Consider the following 20,154-nt stretch of genomic DNA (forward strand, 5'->3'; position numbering starts at 1 on the left):
CACCCCTTTGGTTTTCAGTTTTAAATGCACTTGATGTTATTGGCAAAGGCAGAAACACAAAAGCAAGCCCAGTACGATTTGCTGCTGTTCTCCCTCCTGCAATCTTGACAAAGAAGATTATCAACCTAAGAGCCACAAAAGTCTCATGTCTGAATTAAAAATGACATCATTGAGCAAAAACACAGTTTTTGGATTGGTGATTTCAAAACACGTACTTCAATTATTTGTTAAAAGCATTATCCCATGCTTTACATTTCAGTTATTATGACCATCAATAATGTGGGAATTTCCTAAGTATTTTGAAAATCTCATGATATTCCATGTCAATAAAAAGCCCTGTGACATTAAAGGAAACAAAGACCTTCCAGTTGGACTTATGAACACTGTATTTTTTACCACTACAGATCTTTTTCTTCTTTGCTGATTCTGAAAAAAGAGAAACCCTCTTTTTCAATCTACAGTACCTGTTATGGTGCCTAACTTGCTTTTGCAAAGTTTATCTATCTTCTTCCTGTTTGTCTGTCTAGCACTAACATTTTGCACAGCGGGGTGTCTGATAGCGGTTGTTCAATATCACTCGAGCCTCTGTCCATACTGTTCAAATCTCATAGTGCAGAGGATGAGCTCATAACTTGTTCTTGTTTTGGACAGTGTCGCCTGACAACAGCTTCCAGATTACTTTTTGTCTTGGGTTTCCCTAGTTCCCATCTGCCTGGCTGTGCGTGCCCAGGTCATCTGCCTGGCTGTGTGTGGCCAGGTTATCGGCTTTGCTTTCCAATGGCTGGGTTCTGTCAGATATGATTGTTAGGAAAGCTTTGAGGGCATCAACTAGGACCTGTCCATGTTGCACTTGTTATATGGGTTTCTGAATAACAATAAAAAATCAGTCAATAAAAAATTAAATGCACTATTAGTTAATTAGAATAATTAATAAAACCTTTTTTTTCCATTTTGTCACTGTAATGTATCTTTCATATACCTGGAAGGTACTGTGTGACAAACCAGAGATAAACATGTTCTGTCTAGCTACAGTAGTATGCAGGTTGTGAAACTTCAAAGGCTGTTTTCATGACATCTGCTGTAAAAAAATGATGGAGATTTTTTTTAATTCAGAAATGTAAGTTCTTTTAGTAGAAGGCACAACAGCAATAAAGGATATGTGGTGCATATATTGTGTTTTAATTTAACCCATCAGTTCTTTAAAATAGCATAAGAACATGTAGCATACAGTATATGCAGAACATAAAAGGAACTACTTCAACACTTAGGTGTTTTGTTTTAAAAATGTAGTATGAAAAAAACGATTGATAAATTTATAGTGTATGAATGTACTACGTGAAAAAATGCATGAGGAACAAAAAAGAAAGAAAGCAAAAAAAGGATATAACACCTTTCTATAGCATGCCATAACTGAAAGGTTCAAGATTTTAAAAACCTTGATCACAAATTATAAACACTTTATGTTGTATTCTGCAAGAACAAAGGAAATTAAATTATTATGGAGGAGCCATTCACTACTACAACAAAAGGTTAATCTTAATCTAAATCCAAATACTACACCTACTGATGATGACAGGGGTCTTTTTACATCCATGACAGTTACTTCCTAGTACAATTTCTTAGATTATGACAAGATATGTTTGCCTTTTGTACTTAAAATGAGAATACTAATTATCACCTGTCGGTTATTCATGTACAAATGTGATTCCAAGTGCTTACTGCCAGCAGGATACTGGATTCAGATCCACAGGGTGTGCCCACTATACGTGCATGCGATCAGGCTGCCTGTCCACAGGGAAAAGACTCACTGTGTAACACAGTCTGCGGTTGCTAAGAGAATAACATCCCCCAATAAACAGCTGCATGTGATTACAACGAGAAATCCAATATTCTAAAATGGGAGAAACCCCTAGTGTTTTCTCTTCATTTTCTGTCACAAAGGCATGATGTATGTTCTTCAAACTTATTCGTGATAAATTTGCTTTATATTGTAACTCTTTGAAAAATGACCTGAGTTTGCCTAATCTCTGACACCTGGAATAATCAGTATATTACAATAGCACAAATATACCAGCTATCTGAATTACAACTCAGCCAGTCTAGAAGCCCCACAGGAGAGCAGCCACACTTAGCTGTGAAATCCCAGTTCCATATCACATTTCTTCTCCACTGTAGTTTCTGATCCATTGTCCCAGGACATGATAATGTTAACATGAATTGCAAAGCTGGATTGCACAGACTAATGAGATCTCTTTCTCAGCCCCCCCACCACTCCCCAACCCCGGCACAATGCAAGACGTCTATCTAGCCACACTGCCATCACGGCAGCAGTTGTACAGTGGGACTAATTCTGGCCCTAATTTTAACAGGTTCGAAGGTACTCCTTCTTTATTTCACTTCAAGTAAAGTAATAAACAGCCAAAGCAGGAATGAGGCTTTCACAATTAACCCCTCCCCTTCCGTTCCCTTGATTTAAGTATGATACTGACTAGGCAGTGAAAAATATAGGTCTACTCGTCCTTGGGGGTTTACTCTTTTACAACCTAGTCACTTTTATTGCATTAAAAATGAATTAGCCTAATGAATTTTTAAAACAAAGCAGGAAGGAATTAGAAAGTACTGTATGTTGCACGATAGAAGTAAATAGGCCCTTTTAACTCATTTCAAATATCAAAAAGAAATAAGGGGTGTCAGCTGTTAGACGCCAATAGTGTTTTTTTTTATTTATAAGTGGTAGTTAAAGCTTTCATGTTGTTTCGATGAAGTGCACTCTCCAATAATATCTGCTCTGTAAAATCATGCCCATATTATAAGGTTGGGTATTTTTTGAAAAGCTGTGCCTCATTCACTTCATTCTTTATACTTGTTCTTTAACTAATTCTTACCTCAGTATAATTAGCATTTCAAACATCATTGTTTTCTTAGTTCTTTCAAATTAAGGTTAATAGATGTTTTGTCTAATGAAAGAACAAAATCCAGACAAAAAAAGTTCAATGCTTATCATAGTTAATGTATTTTGAAGGATGCAGGTATTCATTTAACACAGGTCATTTGCCAGCAATCTGACACATTATGAATGGTCATCAATCAAAAATGTCTCCTTTAGCTCCTATAACTGGGGAATTTCTACATCATACCTCATTAAGGGTTAACATATTTGAGATAAAACACATCCGTATTTCAAAAATGTCTATAAATGTAATATTAACATCCATTATACTTTTGGGTGGATTCAGCATTGCACAAACCCAGTAGCCACCAGAACAATGAGTAAACTATTGCAAGTGAACGATCTGCACATCACAGTTCACTTTTCTAAAATAAAAGAAACATGGTATCTCTCTTGGCACAATATGAACAGTTCTAGGGGCAAGGAATTGTAAACATTTCATGTATGTTTTTCATGAAATCAAAATAAAACATTTGAAAAAAATAAATTTCCTATTACAGAGAAAATAATATCAGACTTTCTGAAGGTAAAGAACGTTGCAAACAACAATTTGAGAAGAAATAAATAAATTAAATATCGATCAGAATACAGAAGCTCATACATTATTTCATTATATTCACCATTGTTTTTTTGTGATTTTATAAAGTGGCATAATTTACAGTATGTATATTAAAAGTGATTCTAGCACTTCCAAAGAATTAAGGTTAATCTAACTGATTGCAGCAGTTCTGACAGAATGACATTCAGACTATAAATGACACAGTGCCATCTTTAAATAACCAAATAAAATTGGATTTCCTTTTTCAGTCTGACTAGTCTGTGGAAATGGCCCAGGGCTTTTATACTGCACTTATGAACTTTCCAAAAATGGCAGACAATTGGAAATACTTTTTATCGTAAATACCTCTATGATGAAAGAGTGGCCGTTTTATGCTCCAAATTTTGACAGCTGGAGAAATTTAAGTGAGGTTTTATTTCAAACTGCAGTGAACCTAGTTTAAACTGTAATTTGGGGTTCCTTTGTTCACATTGAACCTGCTTCTGTCTGGGATGAATAAATCCATACGCACAGCACAGCCATCTGCCACTTATCACTAATGGCATCACTTACAGTAGCTCCCTTTTTGTCAGAAAAGATTGCTATATTGGAAGGACAGTAACCCAGGCTCCCAGTCCTCACTGACGTGTTAAAACTCATTTTGTTTGGAATGAATTTGGAATGAATATAGTCATGTCTGTCTCTAACATTGATAGAGTCTGGTTCTTTTTTTTTTCCTTTCAACTTACTAGAATGCTTTGGCCGTAAAACCATACACCTACTGTATACCCAGTATCTTTATTAACAGTTTTCCATTACTGCCTTTGCAAAGCTATACAATTTCTGCACATTATTAAATGTGTTCTGTCAGTTAAGACAATTTTCTGATTTGTTACAGCCGGAGCTAACCTGAGCTCCTACATTTACAGTATACTTCTATGTTTCCAATGGCTCAACATCGAAGAAATACTGGCCAATAAACAGCAAGTGTTTGCTGGTCAAGTGAGTTCTTCTTCAAGATACATGATACATTGTTTGCATTGCACTTGAGAATGAAACAAAAGAATGGTTAGCTACAACAAACCTAAAGTAAAGTCTAAAGTAGTAGACATTTAGAAGAGGGTACATATTGAAATGATAAGTTTGACTTGTGAACACTCTGAGCTAAAGCTTGCATTGTGTTTACAACACTAATGAGTTTTTCCCCATGCAATAAGAAACTTCAAAAAGAAAAATGCCCATCTTTTACCTGGCATTATTTCAGGATTAACGTGAAGCACCATGAAATGAAATGCTTTGGGTGGATCAGTGATTATCAGATAGTGTTAATGTTTCATTATTGTAGGATGAGAACTTTTTTCACGTCAAGCCTAGTGATGGGAAAATTCGATACTTTATCAGAGAATAGAACAGAAAGCAGAGCAGGAAAAACATGATTAATTTGTTGATCGTGTTTAGCATAAGAATGATTTTCCACTTCAACAAGGGATTATAGCTCATTTGGCTAATTTAACAGCACATCATGTGGAAGATTGATCATTCATTAATACCTTTGTAAACAGATCACCCTGAGGTCTTTTCAGTTACTCTTCTGAATATTTCAGACAGCATTTGGATGTAAACATGAACATACTGTAAATATGCTTATACCTTTACCAACCACTTAAAATGTTACGACAAACCGTTACAGTATACATTAAATGTGTTCGTCTTGTTCCTTTGAGCAAATCCCTACCCCAGTTTACTGTGGCTCTTCTTGTGCCTGTGAGCTCCTATTCATTGTGTGAAAAGCACAATCGTGGCATTTAAATGTGTCTCAGTATCTGTTCATATTCCACTGTCATTATACAGCACAGTGCTGTTACATTAATGCATGAATACCATATACTGTATGAGCCTAGCACCATATTTAAGTGTCAGTCCTTGGAATAGTATGAAAATTACTGACTGCAGCCCCCATCAGTCATTTGCTATGATAAACTGATGTGTTCATACTGGGATTGCCAAAAGAGATGGGTACTGAAATGTGTCTTGAAAAGGATCAGTTTTGTTTGGAAATGAGCATGAGAAGTGTGTTTTGGTATGTGATATAAACGGTACTCAAAAGACTTCCCTAGGTTCTGAAGGAACAGATAACACCGTATGAAAGAACAAGAAATGTTATGAACAGATACAAGTTATTCGGTTCTCAATGCTTATCTAATCTGAAAATTTCTTAATTCTCACAGTGCCTGTAGGGCTTCCCAACAGGGCAGAACTCTGTCTCATGTACTTTGAGTACATAAAAGTAGCTACTATAATTGGAGATAGGTAAACATTAAATAGACATGATTAGATTTTAGCCTTTTTTTTAGCCTTTAGTTTTTCCCTCTATAATAATTAATTATGAACATGTCTTCTTTAGAAAAAAGAACAGTGCACTCAGAAAATTGCAAAACTCATCTACTTATATAATGATATTACTAGTATAATTATTGTGGTAATAGTGAGCATTGTTCTATCATTTACTATATTAACCGAACGCGCTGTGTTCTGATTACTTTTGCAATCTACCAATATTGTATTTTACTGGAACTCATAGAAACATTGGTTTCTTCAGTATTGTAATTTGTTGGGAACCCAGAAAGATAAAAACATTATACTGGCAGCTAATTATAAGATACCGTAGGCAACTGAAAGATCAATTTCTTACAGCTGTAAAAGGCTTTTAACAGTATTTCATGTTACAAAACTGACAACAATGTGGATCAAACAATGTGCAGTTAGGACATGATTACATGGTTATTCATTACAGATTTATCATTAAAAGGATGATCATGAGACAAAACAGTTCCTATTATTTCCTTAGGAAACTCAGTCAAGACAAACAACAGACAGCAAAGCAGGGATGGTAGAGTCTAAAACAAGCTATCCTGCCATACCGTCAAAGATGATGCTCTGGCCCGTTTCGGGAAATGGCTGGATAAGATCCTTGAATCAATTAACAGCTAAAAACTGAATGAGCTGGATTGGCTGAATGGCTTCTTGTAACTTGTGCTCTACATACGTAATACAAAGCACTGATAGCAATTAAAAGTTCTGAGATACATTTTCTAGTTCAGATTTTCAATTAATACACACTATAAAATTGTATATATAGGGAGAGAACATGTTGGGATCAGGAAAAATAACACAAACAATACACTTAATTTTCTTCACTTAAAAAGCAACAGCACACAAGCTGGTCAGAACTGTACTATTCCATCTCTTTTCTCTATGAGAAAATCCAAAATTCAATTTAATAAGCCTGATGCAATGAAATATTACATTATGCTAATGACCGCCTTTTCTTATTGCCCTTGAGCAAAACAAGATGTCACTGTGAGCAACAGCAATAGCTATACATGAGCCAAACTCACTGATCATTTCTTATGAACAGGTCATATTAGTGTTATACTAATATTCCGGGAAAGGACAAATATGGTACAGAGTCAAACCATAACCAGATACAACTGGACACAAAAGCCAAAGTTTAAAATGAGAAAAATCTTCACTTGCCATCAAATCTCCTCACACCTTGTACACTACTTATAAGACCACTCTAAAAGGTACTGTATTTGTTTTGAATCTACTATTTTAAAGATCTTTGTAGTTTAGTCTTCCGTTTAGAAGTATTTCAGAGCTGCTTGCACAGACAACCCAGGCAAAACAAGCCTCAGAAGAGTTGCATATCCTCTTGCAGATCTGTTTTGGCTAAGCAGAGTATAATGCTGGTAATATCCTGAAAGCTAAACATATAGTAGGTTGGTTTAAGTGCTTTAAGAAATAATGTCACAGGACAATACACTATACAAGACTGCAGCAAACCAGTGGCTAAATGCTGTGGACTAAGTCATGATGCCACATGCTATGTTGTAAAATTGACCACCAAGTTTTGGCAGTAAGATTAAGCAGCAGCGGTTCGTCATTTTCTGCCAGGTCTTTGCTATGGCTTCCGATAACAAATATGATGTGTCAGTTTTAAAATGAAAGAATGTTTCAGTCAAGCATTAAAAATGGAGATGTGCGTTAAATTCTGGAGTCACCAATGTGACATATTTTATGTGATCAGGTAAGAGACATTCTTTGTGTTCATCATAAACCCATGTATAGGCAATTACAAAATACATTAAATAACTTTATAGTTATTCAGGTAAAGTAAACATATACCATATTGCTGTGAAATGACACAGAATTTAAGAACAATTGCCGTAAATGGCTTCTTATCTACTGTAAGTGAGATGCATATTCACTTTACTGTATGTCTCAGCCAACTTCCTAGTCTTAGATTTAAAGAGGCTACACAAGGACACACAAAGGCTACACAAAGAAATAGTCTATAACTTAAATATCAAAGTATAAGTTTCCAAAGTTATTTGGAAAAATGGATTTCTGAAGTCTATTTACTGCCTGCAAAAGATTAAATTTGTTTGCAGATACTGTATGTTGTAATCATAATGAAAAAAAAACAGGCTTTAACATTACATGGTAGAGATCCCTAATGAATCAGTACTCTAAATGTTATCAAGATGTAGATTTCAGACCTCTGGTATTCAAAACCACTTCCTACGTGAAGTCAGGAGGCAAGAACAGCAACTGAAACTGATCTGTACAAGAGCTTATTATGACCTTATGGAAAAATCTATAGTACATTAGCAATACTGTATTTCCTTTGGGTTCACTTTCAGTTAGTGATTCTTTGGCTGCAAGCAAGTCAGCATTGTAATTAGCAATTGGTGACAAAAATTTGTTCTGGTCTTTCCTTGTTTTAGCTTTGCGTGTATTGATTCTTTTTGACAACTAAATTATTTTTCCTCAGGAATTAAGAGCCTTGCCAGCAATACCAGCAATAAAATCCAGATTGCAGAATCTTCTAACAGAAAGTTATTTGATTCAAAATTAAAAATACCACTGATTAATATTTCCTGCATATACGTATTTTCGGCTGACCTGGTATTTTTCTGTCCTTCTGCTTTATGATTTTATAGAATTGGACTCCAAAGCAGCATTGAATTACTGCCCATTACACAAAGGTTTCCTGAAACTGTAGCCTTAACACGATAGCTCACTTTACACTTTTCTCAGCTTTAAAAAAAGAACATGCAGAATTAGAAAATCAGCTCAAAGTATGATATGATCAATCAGAATTTTTTCTGTTCTAACGAAGAAGGAAAACACATAATTAAATTACTGGATTCCAGGTCTGTTGCTACCAGGTAAATGGTACTTATTTAATACCATATTACTGTTTTGCATGCTAGAAAGGGTCTGTACTGTATATTTCAGTTATAACGCCTCTTCTAAGAGGAATTAGAAGATCCTTGGTTTCTCTCCATTTTAACACACATCACTTCTGTGGTCTCACCTAACACTACTTCTTCTTTTCTTGGTGCTGGAAGAAAGACAAAATCCAACTGATTTACCTGATCCCTTATGTTGTGATATATCGATGTCATCAACATGTTTTCACTTTTGGAAGGTACAACTGTTTCTGAAGAACACACTTTTATGCTTGAAAATAAGTTCAGCTGGGCATAAATGGAGAAATTTGAAAGAAGTACCTTATTTAAGAGCGCAACAACTGTAGCTTATCTGGGATTTGAACCCACAACTTCACAGTTGCACAGAGTAACTACCCTAGGTACAGCTACACAGGTTCCACATTACAATAAAATGGTTGAATAAGCAGGAAAAGAGGATTTAGTTTTCATTTCAGGATGTTAGATGCGACTTAGAATTTTTAACCCAAGAGAACAGTCACTTTTGAAATTATTGTTCTGATAACAAAACATACATTCTTAAATTGACATTTAATTGTATTAATTTAATTTTATTAAACTGACTCCCGAAAGTTCTCTGAGAGCACATTATAAAATGATGCTCCACACATGAATAGAATAGATTGGTTTGCCCTCACACCTTTCTGTAACCTTATAGAATTCCTGTCTAACCTTCTCCCTTCTCATAACTGCAGAAAAATCAATAAACAGATAAAATCCCACTGACACACCCTGACACAGGAATGTCCTATGCACACTAATGGCAATGACAGTACCATTATTTCTGTTTAATCCATATGTCTGCATTTTAGTGGAAATTCCATAAGAATTTAATCTGATTTTTTAAATTTAAGGGGAAAAAAGCATGGCATTTTCAGTATTATTTTTGCTTTGCTAGTGAAAGAAAAGTATTTGTATAAGTATCTCATCTTCAAGATAAATCATACCTGATGCTTTTCCCAACTTGTGGGCTAAAAAGCATACCATTATCCCCACATATTGAGAATAGAAGTCACCAGTTCGTAGCTGTGTTGTAACTCAAATCAGATTAACTAGCTTCCCATAATCATTAGGAGACTAATGACATTCACAGTGCATCAGAGCTCGTGTGCAAATATCTGCAAAGAGGAAACCAGCAATAAAGGTGACAAAGGAGGCAAATGACTTTTATCTGAAGGGTTGAAGGTCAAAGAATACATTACCATTCTCTCTTGTCAGCCTAAAGGCTAATCAAAAGGCTGTGTACTTATCTTTAAATAGCCACAGATTTTTCCCTCAAGTCACATTAAAGGACGGGGACTAGTAGTGAAGATTCTCCAAATGGAAGTATTACCACCATAACACTGATTACACTAATCAAAGTCATCATCCAATTAAAACTTACCTGCTCTTATCAGAAATGAGGGGATTTTATTAAAGGATAAAGGCAAGCCGTACACACTTTTTTCATCACACATTTTGCCATATTAGGGTTATTATTCAATTAATTCAACTTTATGTTTTAAAGTACCATAGGTGATAGTATGCTATTTTTTTCACAAGTAAATGGACAATAAAAAATATTTTCATCAATCATATATTTGAAATGTTACTGCTATACGAAGAGAATTAGCACTAACACATTATAATGTACAAACTCCATAGCAAGCTCATTTCTTCAAAACCTTAGTCTTCGTCAAACTAATTTTCCAGCCTGAAAATTTCTTCCATTTCCAATCTGAGAGTTCTTATGTAATGCAATCAGCATTAAAGAGAAATGATGTCATCTAACATCTGCTAGAAGAAATAGTATTCTGTCTTCACTAAGAATATTTTATTTCATCATTATTAGATGATGATATTTCCAGCCAGAGAGAACAGGAAACAGACACAGGAAGCTTTGCATGGTTAATCCTGAGATGAAAAGTACACATTCTCTTGTGGTATTTTAAAAGTGAAAGTCCACAGCTTCATCTGCCTTCCTATAATGCTTCTACTTTGCTATATTCTGAATTGCACAGCCGTTCTCCACAGCCACTTCATCTCCATAGCCGCTGGATACTGGTACTGTATATTGGTGAAATGTGACATACTTGTCTATTAGGAACACATTGAAGTAAGTAAGACACATGGCTGCTGTTAGCACAGCTGATGTCAGACTCATGAAAGAACACCACCATAGGCTACCATCCAATAATCCATAGTAATTTCCCAAGAAATATTTCATTCAAACCAAGTAACTCATTTTTCAAAATATAGTTTTTTTGCTGTTTTTCACCCTAGCAAGTTATCACAACTTATATCAAGATAAATCAGTTCCTGCATTGTGTGGTTGCATTACAATTTTTCGGGGGATGAGACAAACCACACTAGGTGATTCCATACCTTCGGACTCCTAAAATGTGTATTTATTCTGAGTAATCCCGTATTGCACATTTAATGAGCGTCTTCTGCAAACAGTAAGTAAACCACTACTTTTACAAAAAATAGCAATCTTAAACACACAACTAATGGCTTACAAAGTAAATTATTTAGGAAAATATTTAAGAAAACATTAAGCTTTATCACTCATTCGTCAATGAAGTGCTAAGTTTTTTAACTGTTCAGATTGTTGAAAAGCCCCCAAGATAATTATAAGGCTCGTCATTTATCACAGCATATTCCAAAAAGGTTATAAATCATACGTGACTTCTGACATTGTAACAGATAGTGCTAACTGTCATGGAGCAGAACCAGAAAAGGAAACATAATCAGTTAAACTGGACTCTTGTGCAAATTGCCTGGCAATGATGACTTGCTCATGCTATGCAAAATAAACAACTTGTGCTGTTATTAAAGTTATTTCTACCTATATTTTAGAGTTGAAAAAACAGTATTTCAATCAATGCCTTTATGTGTGTATGTTATGCAGTTGTCTAATGGACAAGGTCACGAGCTTTGATTAATGCTTCCACATTTTGTATTCTGGGATCACATTGTGACACATTTGCTTTAATTACAGTATACAGTATGTGTCACAGTTTAAGATTATAAGCTTTTTAGAATGATAATGTGTTTAAATAACATATTTTAATTAAGATATACCATTTTCCAAATAAAGAGTACAATTAATACCAGATACAATTCAACATACGTGTATTAAATTACTCATTGCTCCCTTTAAAAACAAAGTATTAAGAATTAGGTTTACAGAAAAAAAATGTTTCTTGCTTTTAGTGGCAGGATTCAATTGACACAATGTGTCCAGCAAGGAGACCTTCTCATGTTGGAGCAGTTGCATCATCTGTTAGACATGCCTGGAGAACTCCCTAGAGTCACAGATAAATGCCAGCTTTCCTTTGGGAGGCTAAATGCTTCAGCTCAATGTACACTTCAGGTGCCATTAGGATGTGGTCATCTGGCTGGCATGTGCCCTGAGCTCTTTCATTTCAACGAAAGCTCTCTGACTAAGCCACCTGTTACATACCTGTTACAATACCATAAGAAAATGTGGACTTTTCTTCTCAGGATTAATCATGTAAAGATCCCTGCGTCTGTTTCCTGTTCTCTCTGGCTTTGAAGTTATTAAGTCTGAAGCTTTAAGATACTGTAGATAGTACTGATATGCCACTGTACAGTATGACAGGCTGTGATTATCCTAGTCCCATGGCACAGCAACACTACTTATCTTTGTGTCACTTAAGTGAACGATTACTCTAGCAATGTTAAAAAAGTGTTCAATGTCCTCCCTAAATAGGGCTGTTTGAGGTTAACTCTTTCAGTTTCTTGACAAAATTAGATTTGGCAAACATCCTGATTTTCAACTGACCTTGAAAATTGTGCTGCCAAGACAGCTGATCACAGATTTTTATTTTTTTGTCCAACACTTTAATGCACAGGGTATTGGTGCATAAAAGGGTTTTTTATAACCCTTTATAAAAAATGTCTGCTGCCCACTGGCAAGTGTATGAGTTACATTATTGAATGCACAAAGAAAGGCTTTATTGTGAAAGATACACTGCAAAAAATGTGTAATAAAAAGAGACACTCACAACTCACCTTTAATGCACATTCAACTTCCATTCTACTAGGACATGTATTTAATGGGGTTTTTTTTTGGTTTTCTGAATATTTATTTCTATTCTCTAAATGAGACATCTAAGGTTAAAATTTGGGAAAAGGACAATATATTAGGATGTATGTTAACATGTTCACTTAGAAATAGGATGTACACTGCCAGTCTTTGAGGGCCAAGGTCTTGAAGGTGCTTTTAGATGTATTTATTCCTTGAAGACTATCCCAGACATGGGACAGAAAATATAGTGGCATCTATAGGTATTATAACACTCTTCCTATTCATCAATCACAACTTCAACAGCATATCCATTCATAATAAAATCTGACTGAACATGCCGATCACGTTTTCAAGAACAATCCAATTTTCTTTTAATTTCTTATTGAAGTGTTGTCAGAAGATCCTTTAAAAATGTGTTTAATGGAAACCATAACCTTGATAATGTTGCAATTATGCTGTTTCAGAAGCAGATCAATAGTATACATTCAAGGATCACTTTTTGCACTATCATACAAGATATTGTAGCTGTGACATTAAGAAAAAATCTACACCCAAATTCAGGGTTTAGCTAAGAAATGAATTAATAAAATGGACATGACCAGATGTGTTCAATGGTACCCAACAGGAAAATAGCTGGTATGGGTACTTGTTATTTGAACAAAAAACCTTCTTTGTTACCCTCAGGCTTAAGTCACAACCCCTGTCAGAAGGGGCGGATTATGGCTTTTCTGTTTACACAACTTGTTCATCGCTTTGATACAGACAACAGATGTACTGTACACTGACATCCACAAATATAGCATTTACTGAGTAGTGTTAGAATTAAAAAAAAATCCTAACATTAGACACAGTGTATCTATGTATCATCAGAACAATAATTTTAGTCTGTCTTGCTGCAGAGTCAGCCAGTTTCAGACAAAGGCAAACAGACTCCTGCTCTAATTACAGAGCTGCTCCTCTGCGGTACGTTGCAAGGCAACTGTTTTCACCGGGGAGTCTTCAAGGACAAAGGCAGCCAACCAAAAATCCCAAATGAAATGTTTCAAAAAAGAGTGAAACACACGCACACACACCACAGCAAGGAAAAGCGAGGATTTTAGAGGATTGCTGTTAGGAACTTAAAATGCATGCAGAAATAGCATCTCCCACATTTTTTTATTTACAGTTCACAGAATGACCTCACAAATTAGACAAATTAGACTTCTTTGATTTCTCCTTGTACTCCTAAAAGCAATACCCTGTTTACCCAATGCAGTGTTGCAAATAGCTCGGTCTATAGCTTTATGAAGCAGCTATTATCCTTCCTTTTATTGTTTAATAATTTTCATAGTTTACCTTAACAAATAAGATTACTGAGCCTTGAGAATACTATGTATTACATTTATTATTACGCTACATTTCTGGCCATTACTAAAACAGTAAGGCATTATACAAAATAATATACAGATTAATCTGGAATCAAGAGGTACAGTATAATGGTGTATTTCCATCCATCCATTTTCTAACATCTTTATCCACTCCTGTGTTGTGGGGGAGTCAGTGCACTTAATATAATGAAATCACACTTTGATCACATAATTAATACTTCTAATTTTGTATTTCAAGTTAGTGGAATAGAAGCATGGTGATTTGTATTATTGCCACTGTTCTGGGTTTACTTTCAACTTCAGAAGTATGTATGGAGTCTGCATGTTCCCTTCAGAAGTATGTATGGAGTCTGCATGTTCCCCCACACCAGAGTTTTCATGAACACAGCACAACCAGCACTGCCTATATAGTATTATAGAGAAACAGAACCTTTGTGACCTTTCGGATATTCTGATGATGGAAACCTCCAGTTTAAAAGAAAAATCAAAGCTCAACAGAGTGTCCATCTGTACAATTTACTCTACACAAAACCTTTTTATTTCAGGGAATACATATTTTCCATGTAAAATATTTTACTAAGAAATATCAATATATTTTCTGTAATTTTTTTTGAACAACTATAAATAAGATTAAAAGAAACAGAGGCAATTAGAAATGCACTTAATAAAATCACCACGTTAATTTTTTCTTAGCAATCATTCTCAGAAAATCAGCTAAGTTAGAAACTATTAAATTAATAAACAACATAGTCCTTTTCCAAATCTGCTAAGGAAAAAGTAAAGTTTGAACAAATAACTCTATCTATTAATGGATAAAGCCAATGGTGAAAAGCTTCATGAGTAAAGAGATATCAGAGATATCATATTATAGAGATATAAAAAATTATCGTCAAAAAGCCAGTTTCTACTTTCACCTATATGAACTCCTCTCCTTCTAAAACATAAAAAACTATGCTAATATTCAGTCACAGAGATTGTTTCGAAAAAAATGAGTCAGGTGCTGATATTGAGGCACTTACTGTAGATATACAGATAATTGATTGAGATTTATTTTAAATCTGTTTCCAACATCACAATCCTGTGAGTTTTTATGAAGTGTATCTAAACTGTGAATTGTTGTGCCTTTTAACCTACAGTACCCAGTACAAGTCAAGAACAAGACAGATGCACAACACTTGAAACAGCTGTCTAATTAGGATTTAATAATAGACTGGCCTAAACAGAGTTTATTAAAATAAGAATATTGGTTTTCATGGTATAGCAATGTAAAAGTCTATTCAATTGACCCATCCTCGATGTGTCTGTAAGATTATACATTCTTTATGATTAGCTCAAATGAACGTAACAGGTAAATTAGAAATTCACAAAATCAGTTCAATTGTGTTAAAGGCAAGCCCGTCAACAGTGGTCAACCGATTAGCTATTTTCCTCATGGGTATAGGGTTTTATCCTAAGTAAAATCTTGTCTGACTCTTGAAATGACTTCTGTATAGGTCTCATTAATGATTCATCATTGTTTCTGGGCTTTACATTCAAAGTCACAAAATGTCATATCTGAAACAGAAAAATAAATGTCAAGTACTGCTGTTAATTTGATTGGTGGTTCTAAAAGTCACCTATCCCCTGTAACGATGGGTGTCAAAGAGATTTCAAGATGGCAAATACTGTTCAGAAAATCCTCAAACTTTTTTTCAAATGATAGGAAAATGTAAGAAAAGGCAAAATCATAGAACTACCCACACAGTATCTCTACAAGGATGATGTAGCACCTGCTTCTAATCATCCAGAGCAATAGCTTTTTTTTACAAGTATTCAACCTGTATTCAACACTGAAAACATATGTGAGTGAGGTGACTAAATTCCAAAAGTGAGACCTGATTTAAAAAAAATGTAGACACAAATTACAAGCCAAATTGAAAAGAAAATCTTTCCCTTAAATGTCTTCTACAATTTCAAATCCATTTATTTTCTCCCCATTATTTATTTTTCTAGTTTTTACTTTAAATTGAACTTTTCCACAAAAACTAATGATAGGGCAAAGTCATATGTGGTTATAATGAAAAAACCAAATGACAGAACAATAAATATATTGGTACAGTGCGCAAAACCCACTCACTGTAACTAGGATGCAGAACTGCCAAAGACGTAACACCTCTACATTTTAGATGTCAGGGACATACTAGACCCTGATTACCAGTTCTCATCGGACTGATGACCAGTCTTAGCAGATTCCTTACAATTTACCTAACAACCTGATCTGACCACTTCCTGACTACTGAACATTTATCAACTAAATTGTCAACAATTTCTGCTCCTGGCTTGCAGAAGTAAAAAATGCAAATTGTTTAGGTTATGAATTTACAGTAGTAAGAAAGAGCAGATGTATCAGAAACTTGTGATCTCAGTGGGTTGGGACTTTTGATCTTGCAAAAAACAAAAAATACAGTAAATGGTTAAAAAATGTTCTAAAAAATACTGTATTACTTTTTGTTATTGCCTGCCTTTCGAGCACAAATATATTTACTACCATTTCATAAAAAAACCTAAAATCCAAAACAGTTTATCCAATCACTTAACATATAAAACAGAAATTAACTGAATTCAGCTTAATATGAGTCTATAATTCTTAATAGAATTAATTAAAAGTACATTTGTGCATACATATAGACATATTGACTATCCTGGAAGGAGATATGCACCAGACAACTAATTACAGTACATTATACAAGGACAGAAATCTGCAAAGAAAAACATTGCACTGCTGTCTAGTAAATGCATTACATATCTGAAATGTGCCATCTGGCAGAGATAAAGGGACGAATAAGACAACATTATTACCATTCTTCAAAGCAATTATATAAAGAGACAAATGAATTGTTGATTATTGAATTTTAGAGTATTAAATATTTTTCTTACACTTACCTCTGACATCAGGTGAAAACCTTGCAGAGTGACGTGAAACGAAGAGCTTGAGTTCTTGATCTAAATTGCACTCAATGAGATTGGTGTCCCATGAGCGGATTCCTGTAAAACAAACACACACCACGCCAACTCAGTGAGATACAGAAGAAATTACGTGTCACGCAATTTATCCACCATGTGGTGATTAAATGCCAACAGAAACAGATTCAATATTTGGGAATCAATGATGAATTCATTGCAGACACACATATTTTATTTTGATAGGCACAATGTCACCTTCCTTATCTCAACCTTTCCTACGCATGGTAGTTGAAGAAAAAAAATGTATCCTTTCCAAATGTGTTTTGTAAAAAAATAGTATTTTATCATCTATGATAACAGAAAACCAGAAAGACCTGTACTGTATGTGATTATGTAGCAGAGACTGCAAGACAATTTTGAGATGTCAATAGCTAGTAACGTCTTTTGTAATTATTTAAAAGCAAATGGCACAGTATGTGTTACTGTAATTAAGTTATCCATATTTTTACAAATAAGTGAAGAACAAATTCAGATTTATGGGGTACCCAAAATCCTCTGGTAAAAAGGAATCATTTCAAGTATTCATTTCTCTCAAAGAAATAAACAAATTGTCTACATAACTTGATTTAAAACATCTATTTTACTATTTCCCTTCCCAAGTTAAAGAGCCTGCCCCCTTAATGAAAATATTTTTAAATATATTGATGGCTAGGGATTAACAAGAAAGCAGAATTGTTTGGTATTCATTCAATTTTTAAAATCAACATGAACAAACAACAATTATGTCTAAAATCCCCACTAACTTCCAACATACCATAGCTTCATTGAAGATTTCATTCATCTTTAATTTCCAGTCTTAGTGGTAATCTGCCAATTGCAAGAACGGTAGTTCGAATGGAAAACTGTCCTACCACATAAATTATGAATACATAAAGAAAAAGATCAACTGCTAATCTCATTCAGCAACTGAAAGAATGATTATACATCCTCAAAAACTGTTCTACTAATGTACAACATTCAGATTTTTGAATAAATAAAAAAGGTTTGATAAAATCTAACACAGCAGGACTGAAAATGGTATTTTGCATTCTCTAATGGATGTTTTTGGATGCATTTGCTACTCAGATGGTAAACACATTTTTGGCTTTATTATTAAGCTGATATACATTACCTCCTGCACTACAAAAAACAGATCTATGATTTACAATTTACTTTTTCACATTTGATTTATGTCTTTCATCGTTCCATGCTGACTTACATCTTGTCTTCTCTTTGTAGACCATTCATTGAGCCACAACTTGTTTCAGTCATCATTTTCTTTAAAACCACAAAAATATAACCTTCAATTTAATATTCACCCAAATCCATGTCTATATAAATATTTAACAATACTGGCCATCATGCAACCTACAATTTTTGAGCTTCAGGAAAATGTCTTTGTATGTTGGCAATTGTTTCAGTTTTCAGAAAACAACTACATGAGTCACTGGATAATCCCTGCCCTATACTGGTACCACAGACTGCATGTTAAACAAGACAGATCAAATAGACAGCACTTTGGTTCTTTCACTCAGGGAGTTGTTTTGATTCTTTTTTTAATAAACTATCCTTTAAAATACAAAAGGAACAATGGCTTTTATGGTTCTTATGGAACCAAAATACGGTTTTACTGTTCATTCTGCAGTCCTTCATCAGTTAAACATAATCCAGCAATATCAATTAAAGATACAGATATCAAATTATTGCTTATGATTTTGGAGACATGGTATTGGTATTTCTGGTATAATTAAGTACACACTGAGAAGATTGGCTCAGCTTTCAAAAGCAGACAGTCAAGAAATAAAAGATACCGCCTACCTCCTGGGTGTGACAAAGACAGGCACAAACCTTTATGTGTATTTAGTACTTTTGCAATACTGTACATACTGTTCAACAGCTTCAGTCAAACCCTAAGGTACTTGTCTTAATGAGGGGTAACTGCTGGAGGTACAAATTTGGCTGAGGGAATAAAACCTCATTATAGGATGAGATGCCCTTAGCACTGTACAGTAGGAGCTGCTGCAGAAGGGGCAGAGAGGTGAAGAACACTGAGTTGTAATCAGGTAAGGTCTGTCTGCTCTCCTGAACTTTCATTAGGAACTGCAATTACAAATATAATTATCACACAGCTATAATTCTACTTAATTAGAAGTAGAATAATACTGTAGGTGTTCAATAAAAATCCACAAAAGGGTAAATTTCTTTTGTTTTAGTTCTTTATGCTTCATTACTTTGTTGAGCCTTACAATATTCCCCTTTCACATGCATAAAAATGAAACAGAAATCCAAAATCCAAAGAGAAAGGGGGCATACAGAATACAGAAAATCCAGATAACAGTTGAATTGCTTTTTAGAGTTCTAATTGTCTGCTGCATCTTGGTTACCAAGAGTCTCTATATATCTTTCCTATTTTGACCATCTTTTTACAAAAATATGTCGATTCCTGATTCTGTAGTATTTTAGTTTTTGAATAGAGTATTTTTTATTTAATTTTGTATGAAATAAATATATAGAACATAACAAAATTAAATACTTCCTCTTTATGAGCAGACTTTAATCTGTTGTCTTTCAGCTGCTTCTAGCTGAGAAACTGCTTTTTGTAGTTTTTTTATAATTGATGAGAAATTCAGTAAAATAAGGGTCTACCCCAAACCTAATCTCAAGATCTTTGAACTGGTAGTCCTTCAGTGGGTTATAAATTAAGAATTGGCACATTGCTTTTTTTAGAATATAAACTTACAGCCCATCATCGGTTCTAACACACTGTAAAATACTTTTGATAAAAGGAATCACAGCACGAAATTACAGTAATCTTATCCTAAATCTTTAGTAGGGTGGTGGGATTTTTGTTTTTATGTGCACAGTGCTTTGTGCTACTGCAGTTGTTTCAAGGTCTTGTTTCAACATTTTTGTTTGCTTAATTGGGCAAACATATTGTACTATGTTTCTTCCAGAGGTTAAGCACTGAATATAAAAATACTAATTAA

At 34.4% G+C, this 20,154-nt stretch overlaps 1 protein-coding gene across 1 annotated transcript in view; it reads right to left on the reverse strand.

Moving 5' to 3' along the window:
* Window positions 1-20,154, reverse strand: part of map1b (microtubule-associated protein 1B) — a 51,565-nt gene that overhangs the window by 23,683 nt on the left and 7,728 nt on the right. Inside the window, exon 2 of the mRNA XM_088909856.1 lies at window positions 17,108-17,209. Coding sequence (XP_088765982.1) covers window positions 17,108-17,209 — 102 coding nt within the window. The remainder of the gene's footprint in view (window positions 1-17,107; window positions 17,210-20,154) is intronic.

Source organism: Atractosteus spatula, chromosome 3 (genome assembly GCF_055471065.1).
Source record: "Atractosteus spatula isolate fAtrSpa1 chromosome 3, fAtrSpa1.hap1, whole genome shotgun sequence".
In the NCBI taxonomy this organism is placed as follows: domain Eukaryota; kingdom Metazoa; phylum Chordata; class Actinopteri; order Semionotiformes; family Lepisosteidae; genus Atractosteus; species Atractosteus spatula.